At 45.4% G+C, this 20515-nt stretch overlaps 1 protein-coding gene across 1 annotated transcript in view; it reads left to right on the forward strand.

Annotated features, from left to right (window-relative positions):
• Positions 1-20515, forward strand: part of PREX2 (phosphatidylinositol-3,4,5-trisphosphate dependent Rac exchange factor 2) — a 1458907-nt gene that overhangs the window by 494282 nt on the left and 944110 nt on the right. The window contains exons 10-11 of the mRNA XM_069621155.1: positions 2366-2515; positions 6604-6748. Of these exons, the coding sequence (XP_069477256.1) occupies positions 2366-2515; positions 6604-6748 (295 nt within the window). The remainder of the gene's footprint in view (positions 1-2365; positions 2516-6603; positions 6749-20515) is intronic.

Below are 20515 nucleotides of genomic sequence, written 5' to 3' on the forward strand. Positions count from 1 at the left end.
AACAATCCCTTTTGGATGTTGGTGGCTTTGGTGATTCTGTTGTCATAGTATTTTATTTTGGCCTTATAGATGTCCTTCTTATATGAGTGGATTTGTCGCTGTAGTTGTAGTTTCTTCAACTGATCATTTGTTTTCCTCCATTCTAATTCAAGTTTCATGTCTTTCCTTTTCATGGTGCATAGTAGCGGGGTAAACCATTTTGCTGTCAATCCTTTGCATAATGGGGTGAAAGGGTTTTCCTTTCAGATCCCGTCTATCCTTCTTGCAATCAATGTATGGAGTAGTTCTGTTTTTATTTCGATGTCCGCTTCGTCCAGGGTCATTGTCGGTGGTTTGTTGATTTCTAATTGTTCTGCTAGATTGATAGCTCTGACAGCTGTCCAGTTTCTTTTCATGATAGTTGGCAGTTTGTCTGGTTTTCTTGCTGTTGTCTTGGAGAGTGTGATCACGAATGGAATGACGAGGTGGTCGTTCCAGAGGATCTTGAGTGGTGGTGTTGTGGCAATGAGATTTCTGTCGGCGAAGATTGCATCAAGCGTATGTCCTTTGAGTAGCTGATGTAGATCATTGTCTTGAATTGTTTGGCTAGTGATTTCTGTGAGTTAGTGGATTCTTCATCAAACCAGTTGTTGAACTCCCAGAGGATTACCAGGTGTTCCTGCTCGATGGCTAGGTTGGTGATGGCTTCAGCGTATACATCGGCATAGCTTGCATCGTATGTTGGTGGTCTGTATACCAGAATGAATTTGAGGTTTGTTTTGGGATTGGCTGTTAGGTGAAGGATCACAGATTCACAGTTTTTGATGTATAGTGGTTCATCTGTTTTAATTTTGAGGTGTTCCTTGTATGCTATGACCAGTCCTCCTCCTCTTTTGTTTTTCCTGTCTACTCGTGAACACTTGAAGTTGTCAGGGATGCAGTTATGCAATGTGGTTTTGTAGCTGTCATCTATTCATGTCTCGGTTATGAATAGGATGTTGATACCACTTTTGCATAGGAGGTCAGAGATCTCTGTGGAATGTTTGGACATTGATCCTGTATTGATGAGGTTGCAGTGGATCTTTTTGACGAGGTTAGAATAGTTTTTTAATCCTTGCTTTGTCTTGTGGTTGTTCTGTTGGGCTCTTTCTTTGTTAGGTCACAATTTGGTTGGTGCTCCATGTATTCTGCTTCCTTGCAGAGATGATCTGTTAGGTTGATTATCGAGTTGATGATAAATTCTTCTGCTTCTTCGTCCTCTGTTATGCTGTGTTTGCTTGCAGTGCCCTTGTGTTTTGTGATGTAAGGGGTGAGGGGGCGTTGGGTTCATGATGGCAGTGCCTGGAAAATGTCCAATGAGTGCCTACTCAGAAACCAAAACTGTTGGTTTTGCCAGTGTTTGCATTGACGTGCGGGAACAGTTGTAACCATACTGCATGCACATGTGAAAAATGTGACTTTACAGTAAGTGCGAGTCTAACAGGAGCTCTACATGAGTGAACAAGCTCTATGGCCATTTAAGAAGCATGGCTTTTAATTCCCTATATACACCTTATGATACTTCACCAAATCTACTGTGATATTAAAAGGTTCCCTTGTCCAAGTCCCTGCAAGGACTAAGTAGAATCGGTTACAAAGTGTGGTTCCTACCCTGTCTGCCATGCAGGGCCAGCCTTAGAAGCTGCAGTGCCCTAGGCAGAAAAACAACAATTTGGCGCCACTCCTGTCCACCGCCAGACCCCTAGTCATGGGGCAGGGGGTCTGGGGGAGCGCCACATTTTTCAATAGGCACGGCAGGCACCCTATTATTATTAGATGAGCTCTGCCGAGCGCATTTAATTTCAATAGGGTGCCTTCTGCACCGTCTCCCACTACGCCAGCTCGGGGGAGACATTGAAAGTCTCTCCCCGAACTGGTGTGGTGGGGACTAATGGCAGGGCTCCCCGGGCCGTCGCCAGGCCCGCCCTGCCCTAAGGCCGGCTCTGCTGCCATGGAAGGAGAATAACCTTTGCAAGGTTCTGTAGAAAAACACGTTTGCTTTGACACACAACCAGCCTAGAGCTTGATATTGAGGATTTCAAGCTTGTACCAAGGGAAAGGAAGGAGCAGCGACAGTGCAAATTATTGCTGCAAAATACATCATGTTATGGTATGTTATGTTATGTTCATTTATACTGCACACCGCTACCACCCAGTGGTTGTCTCCAGGTGCTCATTGTGGTTACATAATCGTATTGGGAGCAGTAGGAAGTTCCCTTCTTTCTTTCTCTGGGCGATGTTTTGGTTGTTCGGGCTATTTCAGTGTTGTTGTGGTCACAGTTCAGCAATCGTTTCCTGACACATGTTATGTGCATTTCTATGACAGTTGCACATTATTCTCCCCTAGCTGACTACCACAGCAGTGGCAACCCTGTCACAAATGGGTGGAAGATTCATAACACCGCCAAAAACAAGTGGTTCGTCTGCATGGCAAAAACACCGGAAGATAAGCACGAATGGCTGGAGGCCATTTTAAAGGAGAGAGAAAGACGAAAAAGTAAGTGCATCACTTCTTTTTGTGCTTGCTGTGGATGCACTTTTCACGTTTGAAAACAGGAGTCTGGGCGTGCTTGAAAGAATACCACAGGCAGTGTTGTCCAGTTCCACGGCATACAGACTGTGTCGGTGTATCGCGTGGCCTGGGAGGCAGTAAGTATGCTTTTCTACAAGCCTCATTGGTCTGCAGTGTAAATGTAGACATTTTAAGTTCTGGATCGTAGCTCCCTCTCTGTGAATGCGGTGTCAGAGACCGCATGCAAGCACACTTAACATATCAGGTGTATTTGTAGAGCGCACGCTCAGCCCCAGAAGGGCATCTTGGCGCTATTGACACATAACAGATGTTTATTGTTAGCCAACTTAATGGTACTCATTTATCAACCTCGAAAGGGTGAAGGGCTGGGTGGAGTTGCCAGGACTCAAACCTGTGACTATGAGGTCAAACACAGGCCCCTGTAATGGACGCATTGGTGCACAGAGCCACAGACCAGCCCTTGCAGAGTCCAGGGCTGGACTGGCAACCGAAAGAAGCCTTGGAAATATTGTTCAAAGAGGCCCCACATTGACATATACTGGAAGCTTTGTAGCACATTCTTGATATCATTCGCACTCAAGAGGCCCAGGGTACAGAGGCCCAGCGGGAAATCTCCAGACTCCCTGTCGGCCAGCCCATTACTGGCAGAGTCCCATGGCTCTGCGGTGCTGGTTCGCCTGCTCTTTCCATGATCGTGCCATCGCGGTCCTAAAGTTCAGGCAGTGTGGGTGCCTCCACTTATGCTACCTTGACAGGATGAGGTCTGTGCCTAAGTTCATCCTTGGGGAAGAGTCCAGATGTGCTCAGGTAACTTTGTGTTATAGATCCGAGATTCCTAAACATTGCTCTCGCCAGCCTTAGAAGTCATTTGGCAGCGTCCCGCCGCTTCGCCTCATGAATAACTGTACTCTGTGATGACTGCGCTTTACTGTTGGGCGCCTCAATGTGCCTCGAAAGCCCATCACAGCTGAAACCATGCGACCAGTGGTCGAAGTGTACTAAAAGAAGTAGTGGAACTATGTTCCTTGTTGGCCTGCCACCGCTGCCCACAAACCCCATTGCCACGCCCCCTCTGACGCGCAATCCAAAACCCCAAACGCGCCTGCTGTTTAAGGGAAGGTTCAGTGAAGTGCACTGAAGTGCACGTTTAAACTTCTTCTTACACTTTTATTTCAAAAGTAAGCCATTTCGGAAATGTTTCTTTTTAAAATAAATGTATAGGAGCGGTAAAACATAATACATAAAAAAGTAGAGGAGCACTGCTCCCAACCTCCCGCCCCCTTCGACCTCTGCATGGGACAAGCCCTAGGATTGTTGCATATGTGGGCAGGGTCCTTGGATTCTCCCTCCACATCACTATTTCCATGCCCATGGTTATGTACATTCTCGTGAAGAGCTTCACTACACGCCCTGGCATTCCTGTCATCTAAAACGGGACCTCTGCTTTAAACATCACAGGTGAGCGTGATTCAAGAGCACTTTCTGAGATTCACAGATGGGACCTGCACAGCACGAGGCAGGAAGCCATGCAAGTCATGCCTGTGAGGGCCATCCCCTAATGAATATGCAGAAACAGGGCCTGTGCCAGGTCCGGCACACGCCTCGGCCTATGGTAAAAGGCTGGAGGCCTACAGATGACATCAGGCCTCTGCCCTTTCGTGGCACAGACCACAGCTCTTTATGCTGGGCAATTCCAGCTGTCCCCTGTTGTGTGAGACACTTGGCCATTTCCCTGTTCAATGAGCTCAGAACAAAAACAATCTCCACCATCTCCAACAGGCGACCTGCTGTTAATGTGTCTGCGGGTCACACGTGGCTTATTATTGTGCAGTTTAATTTCACAAAGTGAATGCGGCCCGTGGAGGTGGGTAATGCACATAAGAGATGGACTCCCATTGTGGCAGACCACCTCACAAAAATGTCCACTTTTGAACAAATTCACAATGTGATATTGTTGGCATATTTGTCATTTCCCACCTGCCAGGGACGATATGAACAGGATTGGACTGGCCTCTACGGAAATCTGGAGACTTCCCGGTGCCTCTGCACCCTGGGCCTCTTTTGGGTGGTCACCTATTTTATTTCCACATTTTCTCACTGGAAAACGTTTGGGCGTGCTGAAAATGTGTAATATGGGGTCACTTATAAAAATATGGCCAGGGCCTCTTTTGGCTCGCAGTCCATCCCTGGATGTGAACCTCTTGATATTTGCAGAGGCCTTCTTGCACAAGCACATATTCACAGATAGTAATGTACTCTATCGTCCTAATGTAACCCCGTTTATTTATTAGTACAGAAATAGCTGATGGTTTGAACAAAGGAGGCCTGGCTGAGCAATTAGGTCATCATGCCACGAAGACCGCAGAGATCAAGCGTCTTCAATGAGTTCTGCAGAGCATATTGCACAGCAATGAATAAAGTCCATGCAGAGCTCCAGTCAGTATCCAATAGGGTTGCATTTTAACTGCTTGGAATGATGGGTGAATGGGAGTTGCTTGCAGAGGTGAGAAAGACAGAAATGGGTCATTTTGGTAGTGTGGGGTCTTGCTGGCTGTTGATGGTCTGGCTTCACACATTTAATCCCTAATTTAAGGAGTCATTTGTAGGACATTTTAGGTGATTATCTAGTTCATAGCGTGGAAGATTCAACCTTTTCCCGAAGGCCATTGTACATTGGCACATTTCTGCAGCCCCATTTCCAATTGCAGGAGACCAAGTGTTTGAGCATTTGCAGGTCCCAACGTCCTATCTTCCCCATGAAGGAGGGCTTTAAGTGGGCTGGGGCTAGATGTGGCCGAGCCCTGGCAGGCTCAATAATCTCGTTCTGACGTGCGGTTCTGCCAGGGTTCACTAATCTCTCCTGGCTGTCCCATCTGCTACAGTACAATGCTTTTTTTCTAAAGCCTGAAGTTCTCCCTTATGTGCTTTCACTAAACTTCCCTGGCTGTCCCGTCTGCTACAGTACAATGCTTTTTTTTAAAGCCTGAAGTTCTCCCTTATGTGCAAGAGCTTAAAAAAAATACTTAAATCCGTAATGGTGGCGCTGCACCTGCGAGGCATCCCTTCAGGCAAGAGATGCCCGTGAGCTGGCTCCACCATAATGGAAGAAAGGTGATGTTGCTGGGAGCAGAGGCCTTTTTTTTCAAAAGCCTGAAGCTCCCACTCATTTGCAGGAGTTTCAGGCTTTAGGAAAAAAAGACCTTGGCTTCCATCGGCCTCACCTTTTCAGCCTTAATGGTAATGCTGCCCCTCCCCAGGCATGATGCCTGGGAGGGACAGCATCACCATTAAGGCTGAAAAGGCGAGGCGCTGTTCCCTGCTAGGCAAGCCCTTATCAAAAAAATGCCGAGCTCAACACCCTCTCCCTCAGTGGGGGGGAGGGTGCTGATCTCTACAAAAGGCTGCCTGGCGAGGTGCCTGTAGCCTATTGATCTGGGGCTCGTCAACGGCGCATGGCCTAATGAGCTGGCATGCAACCCCCTGCCATTAGAGCATGCCTTTTTGATGAGTCCTGGCACATTTTTCAGTGCCACTTAAGGCACTGCCATGCGGGCATGCAATAAAGAGGCCAAGGCAAAACATCTTATCAGCAAAGACGAGCCTCTTTCTTGGTGGGAACAGGAGGGTGACTTGTCCTGCTGGAGAGCGGGTAGGACATTCCCACTACATTCTGCATCCCAACGGGTTTGTATACGGTGATGCTGGGGAGGGGGCTCCAGTTCGGCTCCCAGTGATCAGGTGTTCGCTAGAGTTAAGATACTAATGTCATGGACACACAAGTAGCCACTAAACATGTTAGTAGTCTTGGCAGAGCCATCCACAATGAAAGTGTTTCACATTTCTAGAGGGACCTCCTTCAATTGCTGCATCAACTCTGCATACACATAAGGAATGGTTAGCTTGCATTTCCCCTGCAAGCTCAGCATGTCGGAATGTTACTGCTTGCAGAAAAAAAAACAACCACCTATTCGCTGTGCGGTCAGCCTCTACTGTGAGTAACATGAACCTACTGAGTAATACATTTAGCTTCGATTCTTGTTATGCTTTTGCAGACTTGAGGCTTGGCATGGAGCAAGACACCTGGATGATGATATCCGAGCAGGGGGAGAATCTATACAAAATGATGTGCAAGCATGGGAACCTAATCAAGGACAGGAAGAAAAAGCTGACCACCTTCCCAAAATGTTTTCTTGGCAGGTAAAGTGACACATTAAGACCAGTCAGTGTTGAAAGAATGTGGTCAGTAATTGCCCTTATAAAATCATGATCTTGGCTGATGTTTGGGAATTGTTGATAAATTAAAAGTATCCCAACCACTGTTGTTATATCAGAAGAGAGATCTTGGGTGTTAAGTGGGCTGGATCCCCCAGCAGGGCCCCAGCACAGTGTTAAATGTGGCCTTGAGCAGGGTCCCTGCCAGGAGCCTCTAGCATGCCCGCTGTCAGTTTCCCTATCCTGCCCAGGGATGCTGCCTCTGCTGCAGTTTAGCCTTGAATTCCTGGGGACATTGAAACACACAAGGAGACAGTTCAAGACATTAGCACATCACTGATTATTTTAAAGTGTTTCTCAAAGGAAAACCTTTGTTACGTTAAAATGTGCTTCGTCCTTTCAAAGACAAGCTGTTTTTCAAAGGTTGTTTTTTCTGAGCCGCAAACTGACGTCTGTACTTTTCTGTTTTTATGGAGGAGGTATAGGCGGGCCATCCATAATGGGCAAGGGTGCGTTGACCAGCCTGAACCATTGCCCATTATGGAGGCGCAGATGAGTCAGGCCAATGTAAACACTGAATGCTGCCTCAGCTGCTATTTTCATCTGAGGGAGCACTCCTAGGCTGTCTTAAACTGTACACAGGAACATAGTTTTAAGTTGATAGTTTTGGTTCCCAGCGTGCATGTCCATTGGACTATGCAAGGCCAAGGGTGTTTCACTTCCTCAGGTTTGCATGGCTCCGTTGGGGATACAGGCTGGGGAACTGTATGTTTTTGGAGCAGCTAGTCTAGCCATTTCTTACTGTGGCATGACATGTTTTACTGAGCATCATTGATAAAGCAGGAACGGTAACTGATATTACATGGCTAGACTGGCATTTTGGTACAGCAGTCTAAGCATCTTTTACTGTGGCATAGCATTGTACACTGAACATGTTTGATAAAGCAAGCATTAAAAGTGTTATTATCTGGCTAGACTGTCATTTTGGTGCACCCGGACTAGCTATGTCTTTGGCATGGCATTTATTACTGCCCATCTATAGTAAAGCAAGCATGATAAGGGTTATTGCATGCTAAACTGGCATGTTGGTGTAGCCAGTTAAGCTATTTCTTACTGTGGCATATTTTACTGGGCATTTATGATAAAGCAAGCATGATGTGTTATTAGATGGCTAGAGTGGCCTTTGGTGCAGCCAGTTTGTACATGTTTTAATAATTGCGGTATGGCATATTTAATGGCAAATCCAACTAGAGTGTGTTCTTATGTGAGGATACTTCCATATATTGGCAGAACCTGGATGGGCATGTTTTCTTACGGCATCATTACTGCAATTATACACAAAGCAAACATGAATATGTTCCTATATGGGATTATTGGCATATATTGGCGCAGCCAGCATGGAAATATATGGGCAAATCCAGCATGAAAATGTTTTTCTACTGGCATATAGTGTGGGCAAAGGCACATGAACATGTATTGGAAAATGCTCCTGTGCACTGTTGGTGACTTGCATCTATAGGATAATTTCATGACTTACCCTACAAAACATGTTGAAAACTGTCTGGCTTTTAACACAATTGTTCACTTAAAGTGTGCTGTAAAATGCACCATGTTAACCCACTGTTCAATACATTTTCTTGTGGAAAGAATCCCCCTAAACTACCTTTGGCTGGTTCTCGCTTCCTAGCTATGCTTGGTCGGCTCTGCATATATGTGGGCAATATTTACACCCCTCCATTTAAAAATATGTACGAGCGGCCACTCGAGGAGACCCAAAATAGTGAGCGTTGGAACACATCTCTTCTGTTATTTTGGTGCAATGATTTGTGCCAGGCATGTTAAACAATATATATCAGCAGCAGGCACAGTAACCCATCAAGTTAGCTTAATGTGATGGGAAATGTTGACCTGCAGGGTAAATGTATATGACTGTAGCAAACACTTTAATACCCTTAGTTATCTTGCAGAACCCGAATGTGCCTTTTATTTATTTGATTTGCATGTATTACAATTAGATAGTTTTTTGTCCACACAATGGACTTTCCGATTTTCACATTTCAGGTGAAAGGTTTTTTTTCAAACCTTTTTAAACCCACCATAACTTTCTTGGTGTTGTGAAAACATGGCCAAATGCTCCAACCGCAAGGCTGTCAGGACTGTACTGCCCTGATGATCCCTAATATGGGGGAAAGCAGCTATGTAATGGTCCTGGCAGCCTTGCACATGTCTGCCTTGGGTTGATCAAACTATGTATAAGGTAGCACTGCCTTCTTAGACAAAGACAATTTCCTTGGGAAAAGGTCTGCATTTGAGCTAATTTGCATTCCCACAATGCTTTGCTGTTGTGGCTCAGAAAGGGAGGTGAACTTCCAGCGGTGGCTACTAAGTGGATACTAGAGGGTTATGCAGCAATGGCTACTAAAGGGTACACCTCCTTCTCCTCTTTAAGGTAGCTTGGGCAAAGGGAAGGCTACACAGTTCAAGAGCATTGTGAACTAGTTCAGACACCATCGAAACACTTAACTGAAACAATAACTAGTTTTTCTGGTTCCTATTGTCTGAACTCATTGTCTTTGTCAAGTCACAGTCATCAGCTGATAAACTAGAAGACATTTATGTTTGCATGTGTATTTAATGTACCAATGGGATTTAGCACAAGAGAGACAACATCTATCCACAGGTTACCACTTCTTCTATTCCATAATTCTGGTTATTAAGTGCACTTTTATTAAACTGCTTGAAATGTCTGTTTACAATACATTGCAAGCTGTATATCACTTTGGTTTCCCAATCAAACGGATTCTGCAGACCTTCTGCATCAGAGAGAGCAAGAGATCAAGTATTAAAGGGGAGGTTATGACCAAATATTAGAAAGAATAAAGTACCCCACTGTATGTTTTAAGGATACTACAAGTCACCTCAGAGTTCTGTTGCCTTATAAAAGAACTCCCCTGTGAATGTTATCCTCAAAATGTACAATAGTGGTACTTTATCCCATTCATTAAAGTATAGTAGTGACATCACTACTCGCATGTAATGTGAACATATCACTACTATAAAATGTCACAATACCTGCTGCTTGAGCCTGCAAAGAGAAGAATTCAAATGGCCACTACAGCACTTAAAAAAATCCACAACTAGCTTATCCCATTCCCCTCCTCGGAAATAGCTTTCTGTGTTACTTTACTTCCATCTATTGATATGGAAATGTTTATGTAATATATTTATTCTGTGCACTGCTGGAATTGAACACAGGAGAGGCAGAATCTATCAGAATGTTATTGCATATTTTAAAACTTAAAAATACTTCTAAAAGCATTGAACTAAGCCTCTTAAAATTGTTTTGCATTACTTTTTCTCATCTTTTAAAAGAGTACTTAGAAATAATAGTGGCACACCCAATACAGCAAAAGACTGATATTACATTGCGTGATAGCGAAAGCTCAAAGAGATCCCATGAGTTTGTGTTTTGGTCCATTAGGGTCAGGAAGTGGGTGGGAATGGCCATAGGGATTAGCATGTCACTGGGCGGTCACTGGGTGGGTAAATAACCAGACAACCCACAGGCTGTGTGTCCCTTCTTACATCACATCTCCCACTTACATGTGCTTCAGTGCAATAGTTTGAGTTTGTAGGTGACACAAAGGTGCCACCTAATGGCCAAAACTAAATAGAGGGAAAGAGTTTCTCTTTCCTTTAGTCAATTTTAATTCTAGAGTCCATCTTTTATTTTTCTTATTTTTTTATTTTATTGTTTAAAGCTCGGACCTAGCTCGAGTGTGGGTAGCCAGCATTTGGGCTGCCATCGTTTAACAGTAGGACACTGCTGTGAGGTCAGTGCATCGGTATGTGCATCCATTGGAATGAGTCCATGGTTAGGTGTTGTTGAAAGAGCCACGTTTTTAGAGATTTGTGAAAGTGGAGAATTGTGGGGGCATTCTGAGCCAACACAGGGATCGAGTTCGAGAGGGTGGGTGCATGACAAGAGAAGGCTAGTTTGCAGTTCTCTCTTTGCGGACGAGTTGTGATTCAATCCAATTGGTAGATTTGCTGCGCAAGGAGCGTGTGCCACCAGATATGTGGAGCTTAGCCACCAGGTATGCTGGTGTGTCCTCGTGACTGCTTTGTAGATGATATATGCTGTCTTGAACAGTATACTGGCTTTGAGTGGAAGCCAATGTAGTTTGCGTAGGATGGGGGTCATTCGGTCAAATTTCCATGCCCCTGTAATAAGACATACTAAGACATGCTGCAGCGTGGTGGACTGCTCTTAGGGGAGCCAAGTGAGTAGCTGGGAACCCTGTTGGGAGAGCATTTCTCTCATCAAGGTGCAAGACAACAAGGGCCTGCACTACGTTCTGGAAGTACTGCAGCAGGATGAAGGGTTTGATTTTTCAAAGGGTAGAGATTCTGGGCCAGGCTATTTCGGCCTTCTTGGCTATGTGTTTCTGGAAGGACAGATAGCTGTCAATGGTGAAGCTTATGGATTTTTCTGACTATGAGAGTTGTGGATCAAATCTTTCTAGGCATATATCGTTGAGCCATTGTTGGACAAGTTGTTTTTTATGGGCTGGACCAATAAGGACAAATTCAGTTTTGGATGAGTTTAGTTTGAGGTAGGCATTCGACATCCAGGACTGGATGATGGCTAGGTAATTGCAGAAAAGAATTATGTCCTGCACTCTATATACTGTCATGTACAACTGAGTATCGTCTACGTATTGGTTGACGGCTATATTGGGATCTTTGAGGAGAGGGCCCAGAGGCTCCATGTAAATGGATTGGTGAGAGGATGGAGCCTTGGGGGACTCCGCCAGAGACCTGGAGTCAGTTAAAATGCAATGAGTTCATCTGGACATCTTGGTGTCTGCCTGAGAGGTAGGAGGTAAACCAATTCAGGACAGTACTAGAAAAACCCATCCTGTCAGCAGGGAGGGAGAGAATGATGCAGTGGTTGACGGTGTCACATGCAGCCGAGAGGGCAAGGAGGCCAAGGAGGCATGAGCCGTCCTTATCCATGATTTGGAGAGCATCATCCGCCACCTGGATGGTGGCTGTCTTGATGATACCCTTTGGGTGGAACCCTGATAGTCATTCAAGAGGTGGAGTTGTTAGATTCTGGTGAGTAGTTGTGTAGCAACTACTTTTTCCAATATTTTTCCAATAAATGGGAGGTTTGTAATGGGCCTGTAGTTGGCAATGTTGTCTGGATCTAGGGTTGTTTTTTTTCAACAGAGGTCATATGAGACCAGTCTTGAGGATGCCTGGTATGATCCTTCTGCAAGGGAGGCATTGATGATGCTGAAAAGAGCATTGAGCTCTTTGCCCATCAATTATTTAATGATGAAAACCAGAATTATATTGTCAGAGTAAGAAGTAGGTTTGAAGGAGGCAATCATTTTTAGGAGATCCGGGGAAAGAGAGGAGAGAATTCAGTCCAGAGGGGCAGTGTGCATGCCGGGGTGCAGGGGATGCTATAGCTGTGAGTGGTTGATTCGATGGTCTCTCAGATTTCTTCCCTTTTTTCAGTAAAACATGTGTTGATTCTGTTACATTTTTCCTGAGTTGCTGGGACCTCAGTGTTGGGTGAGGGTTTGATACAATGCTTTACTACTTCAAAGAGGGATTTGCTCCTGCTAGAGGATGCTGCAATGGTGGTTCAGTAGCTTTGGCCTCGTTAATCAGAATCCTATGGTTTGTGTACAGAGATTTGAGGTTGGTGAGGTCTCCCAAGTTATGGTTTTTGCGCCACCATTTCTCCAGGGCTCTGATTGAGCGTTTGTTGGACTCTAGCGTGGGTGTGTACCATTGGGCGGCTGGATTGGTCTTAGCCCAGCTGGATTTTAAGGGGGCATGAGTGTCAACCAGTTTCACAACAAAGTTGCTGAATAATTCCAGGAGGGTCGAGGCATACCCTGTGGTGCGGGAAGTCTGCAAAGTTTGCTTCTAGCTCATTGACCGGCAAGGTTTTGAATGAGTGACGTTGAGTGAGGGGGCTTTGAGCCTGACTTTTGTGAGCCATAGTCCAGTGATGACTGATAATCGAATGGTGGCATGGTCAGACTAGCAAAGTGGGGTAGGGTCTGCACAGGTGATGTAGGGAGATGATTCAAAGACTAATAGCCTCATCATGAGTCTGGCGGTAACCCTTAAATGGAGTGGTAGCGTTATTACCGCTGCATTTAAGGGTCCACCAGATCATGGGCTTGGTGGATTTACTCCCAGCTCTGAACTGGGGGTAAATCTGCCACGATTTTGCTAATTTTTGGCGCTATTACCATCAGCGCTAATACCACTGGCGGTAATAGCATGAAAATTCCCCATTGGGCCTAATGGGGATTGGGGAAATTCCGAATGGGCCCAATCTGGAATGGGAACCAACGGTTCTGCCAAACCTGTGATATGGCACTAATAGCGCCGGAAGGTTTACCGGTAGGGCTCATAGCCCCGGCAGTAATACCGCCGGGGTTACCGCCCAACTCGTGATGAAGCCCTAAGTCTAGGGTTTTGCCTTAAGGTCCATGGAAGCGGTCAGTGCAAAATGCATGCTTCATGTGTGGTTGTCAACCTGTGACTCGGGGGTGTTAAAATCACTGAGAAAAACATAATTTGAATGTGCTCATTTGGCAGATAAGAGTAAGTTGGAGATGCCTACAATGAAAGACTCACTCCTGTGAGGTGGTGTAGATGAGGTGGAAGGTTATGGATTCCTTGTGCGATAGAGGGAACCGGCAGGCAAGTGATTCAAATGAGCTTGTTCTGGGAGAGGGAGGTGATGGAGCATGGCCAATTGCTCCTGTGGATGACTGCCGCTCCGCCTCCTGATCTTCCTGGCCAGTCGGCATGTTGGATGCAGTAGCCTTGGGGTAGGAGGCCAACAAAAACCTGTGGAGGATGGGGTAAAGCATGCTTCAGTGATGAACAGGGCATCAAGGTTGTTGTACAAGATGAGGTCAGCAATCTCTGCAGCGTGAGCAAATGCTGAGCAAGCATTGATCAACATGAGAGGGCGTGTGCATGTGATCCTTGGGTGTTGGATGGGGGCCGGGCAATATTGATGAGGTTCGCTAAGGTAGCTTGCCCAGGCTGCCCCAGGCACTTGGCCATTCGAACCCTAGTGAGAGTGGGGTTGGGCTGTGGAGGGAGGAGACATGTGGTGATGTATTTTGGTGAGTGGCAGTACTAGCGATTAGGTTGCAGGTGAAATGCAGGATAGCGGGTCGGGCCCTTGGCCCTTTCAGGCCTAAACAGGCACAAACCGTTAAGGTCCTTGTCTTCGCACATGCTTTGTTGACGATACCTAATGAGGACTGATTAAATAGATGGTGGGCAGAGAAACTGAGTGACAGGGCCTGGTCGCGTGACCAGCCACCTACTCAATGCTGTCTGGTGGAGCTGGCCTGCAGTCCTTAAGTAGAGGTTTGAAAGGTGAAAAAAACTGAAGGTTGGCAGAGCAACGGAGTGGCAGGGCATGGTCCTTCAGTCTCCATGATGGCTGATCATTAAGAGCGATTGACCATTCTAAAACCCTTTACACTTGCATCCATCTCCTTCCCTGCTTTTTGTTTTAGAGAGATCTACGACTTACTACTTGCCACTATATAAATGTTCTACGGCCAGGTGGAGGCAAGGGGGAGGAGTGAGGATACTATAATACACTGCAGGGTACGAAATTAGGATTCAGTGAGTGGGAGCTATAACCAGATTCTGGGTGTCAGTCATTACCCAGTAGGCAGGAGCTAGCATGGGGTAACCAGGAGCGAGTACAGAGCGCACTGAAAATCTAACTTCCATATGATTTGCAAGCTTTAACCTTTTGCCAATTATAGATGATCATTCTGCTTGAATGTGTACTAGATGGGTCCTAATTCTTCTTTAATAACATTCTAAAGTACTCAAAGTTAATGTCATATATGCATGTTTGTAAGGCATCCGTTGGCCAGGGGAGCAGAAGTAGATACTGGTAGCTGTTGGTTTCAGGCTAACCAGGGTCTTCTAGGGTAGAAGCAGGAGCTAAATAGCTCTCAGCTCACAGTGATTCCAAACCCTGCACTGCTTCAGTTTGAGCTGTGTCATAAATCTTGCATACGGGGTTGTACCATCTAAAGGTATGCAACTCATTGCATGCCTCTGAGGGTAATTATAGCCTGTCATTTTCATTTCGCTCCTCCTATTGTACTTAACATAAAACAATAACATTTCACTTTATGGTGGCAACCAGCATTGCTCGGCCAGTTCAGCACTCGTTGCAGACGTCTATGACTCAGCTTTCAGGACACAGGTTCGAATCCCAGCAGGGCTGAATCAACCCTTCAACCTGCAAAGGTTGCTGGATTGAGTGCCACTCAACCAGGTGAGAATAACACCTATCAAATGCAGCACTTAGAAGCCGGAGGAAACCATACGTAAATGTGGCATAGTCCTGGAGGATACTGCAAAACTTCCGGTCACTGACAGTTTGAATAGTATGGGCTCAAATAATGACATTGGATGTGTTCGCCAGCTCATCTTTTCACCGGAGATTGTTGTACCGTCAATCCTAAAACGGTTACATTTACATAAATAAAAAAATTAAGACAAAACATAGGGACCAATTTAGCATCAAATCTGGTTTCAGATAGAACGTGTTATGATATCGATTGATTTGGATGCCTGTTTCTTGAATACCAGCAGTAAACAATCTTTGAGGTTTTGGTCCCATCTGTTGTCAAGCAGCAGAATAAACAAGCGCACGATGCCATATGGTCCAAGAGGAGCGTTCCACTCTTGTTTGGACGTGCCTTGGTGGTTTCCATGCCAGTGGCTTTTATTCCGTGTTTACAATTCAAGCATGTGTCCTTATTGCAATGAGGTTTTCTTTTCCCCGGATTGTATACACTTATACACTGGGCACTGACTGAGGAAAAGACAAACATGCGCTCGGCCCCTCGGTGGCGCTGACGTCACATCTCTTAAAGCACTTATTGGGTGCCCTAGGGGGTATGGAAAGAAGGGCTTTGTTTAGCCCTGCTGAATGGCAGGTTGAAAACATGATGTGCACCAAATGGTGTTACAAGCGATGTCAAATGTGAGAGTCATCACAGAGGTTTTTTTTTTTTTTTCGTGGTAAGCTGACAAATCCAAAGTGGACAATCCCTTTTGCTGATCCCATAGTCATGTAGACAGCTGGTGTATTCGTCAGTGGTTGCCAGTTCACCCAGGTGTTGGCATTGGGTCCTCCAGAATCAGCACATCTCCTGAAGCAACAGTGTTGCTTTTGAGCAGGAACGTTGGGCATGAGACATTGACAGCCCACTGTTCCCTTAACCACCAGCCTTCAGTGGTCTCTCTAGATCCCCTGGGGACCCCCGTTGCTGTGACAGGAACACCCCGGGCCTTATGTAATCCTATCCATTCCCCACTTTAAGAACAGTGTTGTGTGAAAAGCCTTTAAACTGAGATCACTGGTGAATAATTCTGGATATTTTTCTATCAGCATCATTTCTGTGAGTGGACAGACCACACTTACAATCTGTCCCTCGGGAGCAGGTCTCGACTCCACGTTCCGGGTCCCCAGTCCTCCAAACCAACCACACATACAGCCTTTGCTGCCACATACAACGTACACACACAGGTGTCCTCATGACCCAATATCTTAACTGAAGTGTGCTCGAGTGCATTGGGATTGATATATATGCGTAGCCTAGCTACTTGTGTAGTGTTCATTCAGAACTTTTCGTGCCACCTTTGCATATGGGCGCCCAGATCCGGGCAACATTTCAAGTTCAATGCCATCCAACATTGCTAGACACTTTAGGCCATTCCTCCCTTTGCCATTTTCTTACAAAATGAGCTCATCATCTTCTGCTATCACTTGTATGTCCCAGTATCATCATGCTAGAGTCAGTGTATCTCTCTTCTGCACATGTGAATGAAATGACCTTTAATAGCGCATGTCCTGCACTGTACATTGCTGGCTGGGCATAGTCCTGCAGTGTCTCTTTTCAATGACCAGCAATCATGTTTGCTTTCATAAGCACAAAGTGTTAGGAGGGCTTGCTCCTGCTATCCTGGCTGAACCCCTGCCCGGACTGCGGCCAACAGTGAACTCTGTAGGGAAATGGTGGGTTATCAGGCAGATGAGTAAGGCTGTCCCTGTGAAGACTTTGGCCACATGTTCCATTGTACTGGATGTTGTCTGGAGGATTCTAGTCTGCTGGTAGGATGACACGTGCCATGGTTCTGCCGCCCCACTTTCTGCTCCAGCTAATTGATAGTAGGATCCATATCGCCTATTGGTGCCCTCTGCTGCTCGTCCAATGCATCCTGCATGTCCTGCCTGGACAACCATTGCATGCAGTCGCTGCACTGTCCATTGCAGAGCAGCTTCAGGACCGATGGATGAAGGAGGACAAAGAAAGTGTTGGTCAGCATCACTAAATTATGCCTTTGGGCCATAGTTCACGCTTTATGAATCATAAATAAACAAATAAATGCCCCTCCCAGTATGCCAGGTAGCATCTGAAGCCCTCACCCATCATCGTGTTGCCCACTGTGGCACAGGCAGGCGGGATGAGGGCTTTTATAGTCGATTGGTTGGAAGTCACTTTACTGGCCACCACTGCTCTTGGTTGATGGGCACCAGCAGGCAGGGGTATTGCTCCTTTGGACCTGATGTTACAGAGATGGTTGCAGTGGCAATGGCAGCTGAGGTATTTGCAGGCAGTCATGGCGGTGGTGGTTTTGGTGGAAGTGGCGGCGATGGAGGCAGATGAAGTACCAGAATCCTGCTGGGGGGTGTACCTGTCCACACCAACAGCTTCATCAGTTCTGCAGCACATTTTTATGAGACAAGGAATCATACAGTGAGTAGGAGCACATTGACACTATATGCACATTACACAGAATGCAAATGCGTGTGTCTTCTTTGTGCATTGCTGCCCGATTCCCCTCTACCATTTGCATAAGGCCATACAGTGATGCATTTCCTCTCTGCACGTTGAGACTCTTATTCTAGCATCCACAATGGTAAATCAACCGAACTTTAAGTTCAAGAATGCTAAAGGAAAACCAGCGCTGTAAGTATGACCTATGCACACATTGTTAAGCGGTATTCAATCAACACTACAGCTAAGTCAATGCCTAGTCTGGGATGCTGAGGAAAACCCTTATTGATGTATTTTTATGTCCAGTTCAGTACTCTGGATGACAACCCTTGTATAACACCCCCCTCTTAGAATCCCCCTGATCCCACTGAGCCAGGAAGTAGGTTTGTTTTGCAAATTAAAAGGTTTATTTAAAAATTTAAACTATATATATATATATATATATATCACACTTCTATAAATAGAGGTAACTTATGAATAGGAACAGAAGAATAAGGTGGGAAAGAATGCTTTATATGGTTCAAGGAAACGCAATGATGAATGAAATGCAGTACAGAAAATAACTTGATATGGCTTCAACAAAAGACAATGTAGTCACTTTTCCTTGACAATTCACCCCCCCCCCTATGCAATGTAAGAAATGGAAGGAGAGCACACAGTCTTCAAGAATCCCAACAAATCACACTTGATAATGCAATACACAGTTCCAGTTCCCCCAGCAAGCTTAGAGAAAACAGGTATGAGTTTTAAACACAGGCGAATTACTTTGAAATGTGGTGGCAATGAAGTGAAAAGATGCTAAAATTGATTTTAATTCCGTGCAGGAGGTTCAGGGTGGGGGAGAGATACTTTATATTAGTTCAGGCTCACTTTAGCAATGCTCTATGAATGATTAGCAGATTGCAAACAAATTTTAGCAAAGGAAAGAATGGAGCTGCTATTTAGACAAGTGGAGAAATTGAGCCAAATCGCAAATCGCGGTAAATTTCGCGAGTGCGTAAATCGCGATTGCCGAAAAAGTATAGGAAGTAGGAAGTCGGTTCTAGGTTCGTTGTAAAGCCTAGAATCACAGCTTTAAAATGAATTCTGTTTCTAGCCCAAACGGTTCAAGAGATACAGACGATTTAATAAAGGTAGTTTTTCGGATTTAAAGTAAACTCAAAATGACAGGTGACAGCTTGCAGCTGCAGAATTGACAGGTGACAGTTGTGCAGCTTTAAAAATGACAGATGACACGATTTCTAGGAGGCTGTTCTACTTAGGTTAAAATAGTTTGGATTAGATTATTTTAACTAAGAGATTGGTTCTGCACAGTTCTGCTAGGTACTCACAATATAAATTTGAAATAGGCCTGGTCACGGATCTGGTCAACACGTCCAGCGGCGGTTCTCTCTGCTCGGCGGGTCAATCAGGCACCGGTCCTGCTCACAGTGATCCGGATCTCTGGTTCTGCTCACAGCGGTCTGGGTCTGGTCTGCGGTTCCGGCAAAAGTTCTTGGCAAAGAATTCAAACAGCTCGCCCGGCTGTTGAATAGTTTGGTTAGGTTTGCTGGATTCTGAAGGTTTTGCTTGCAGTGGGCCTTCTTGGTTCAAAGTTCTGTAGTCTCTGTTTAGCTTGGAGGTCTAAGTGTTGGATCTCCGGATGTGAAGTTGTCGGTCAGCAGGCTCCGCAGCAAATGGAATTGAATGTCTCTACCTGTCCCAGCAGTCTCTTTTTATGTGTTTTAAAAAGTGGGTGGAGAGGCTAGCATCACTAAGCCTCCCCCTCTCTTGATTTGATAGGTCAATAGATGCTTTGGTCCCTGATTTGGGAAGGGATAGTGTGTCAGAGTGATGTCATTTTTATGACCTGCAGAAATGACACTCCCCTGGTCAATGTGCACACAAATCTATTTCTGATCCAAATACATATTTCCCAGGTACACAAGTGGTTGACATTACATGTACATATTACACATTGCTTCCGGTAGTCTCTGTCCCGACTCTGGCGTTTCTAGGAGCTTGCATTAAAAAATGGCAACTTATTTTCGATTTTAGTGGGTTTTGCAACATTGGTTTTTCATCAAAAATTATACAAAGGTACATTTCCCCTCCACATATATCCCAGTAACTTTCCATGTCTCTAGCTTAAATACAGTGTCTACAATATTCATAATTAGCGGGGTTTTGCCCCAGAACCTGGTACAAATCGGAGTTTGGACTCAAATCGTGAGGCCATTTTCCATACTAAGACTCTCAAAGTTGTACATTCCTGTCATTTGGTTACAATAAGTTATCACTGTTTCTATAAAATATATATATGTTGCAATTCAACTCCCCAAAGTGTTTGGGTCCGCCTCCAGAAGTCTGGGTGGGTCAGTGATCACATGTCTCTCCTTGCTGGCAGACGGCTGTTGACAGGAAACACTCAAAATTAACATACCCCATTCAACTGAAAGGGGCTATTGTCTCTCTCCTCCAGGCTGTAGGGGAAACCCCCTCCCTCTCACTCAGAAGGGCCATGTGATATCCTGCCTCCTGTTGTGAGTCTCTGGGGTGTTAAGAGTTCTCAGCCTCTTGGCCTCTGGTAACAGCAGGTGGCTAAGATTTTCAATTAACCAACAAGTTTTGAAGTCCCTGCCCCTCTTGCAACTCCTAAATACAGTTTCCCTGTCAGAGTTTAGACCGCTAGCGCCGCCTTGGGGAATTTGTCGGTACTGCATCCATTTTTGAGTTGTCTTGAATTTGAAAGAAGATTTTTGCTATTATTTTGATACGGATCCATACATTAGAGTGGTGATGTGGAACCCCCCACATGAAGGTTGTATCTTTGGATTGGTCTTGTGCCAACTGCTCAGTACTCCTGGATTCTGGCGTGAATGTGGGCGGCGACAGCTCATCCCCACAT

Source organism: Ambystoma mexicanum, chromosome 5q, assembly GCF_040938575.1.
Source record: "Ambystoma mexicanum isolate Mex_15411 chromosome 5q, UKY_AmexF1_1, whole genome shotgun sequence".
Classification (NCBI taxonomy): Eukaryota; Metazoa; Chordata; class Amphibia; order Caudata; family Ambystomatidae; genus Ambystoma; species Ambystoma mexicanum.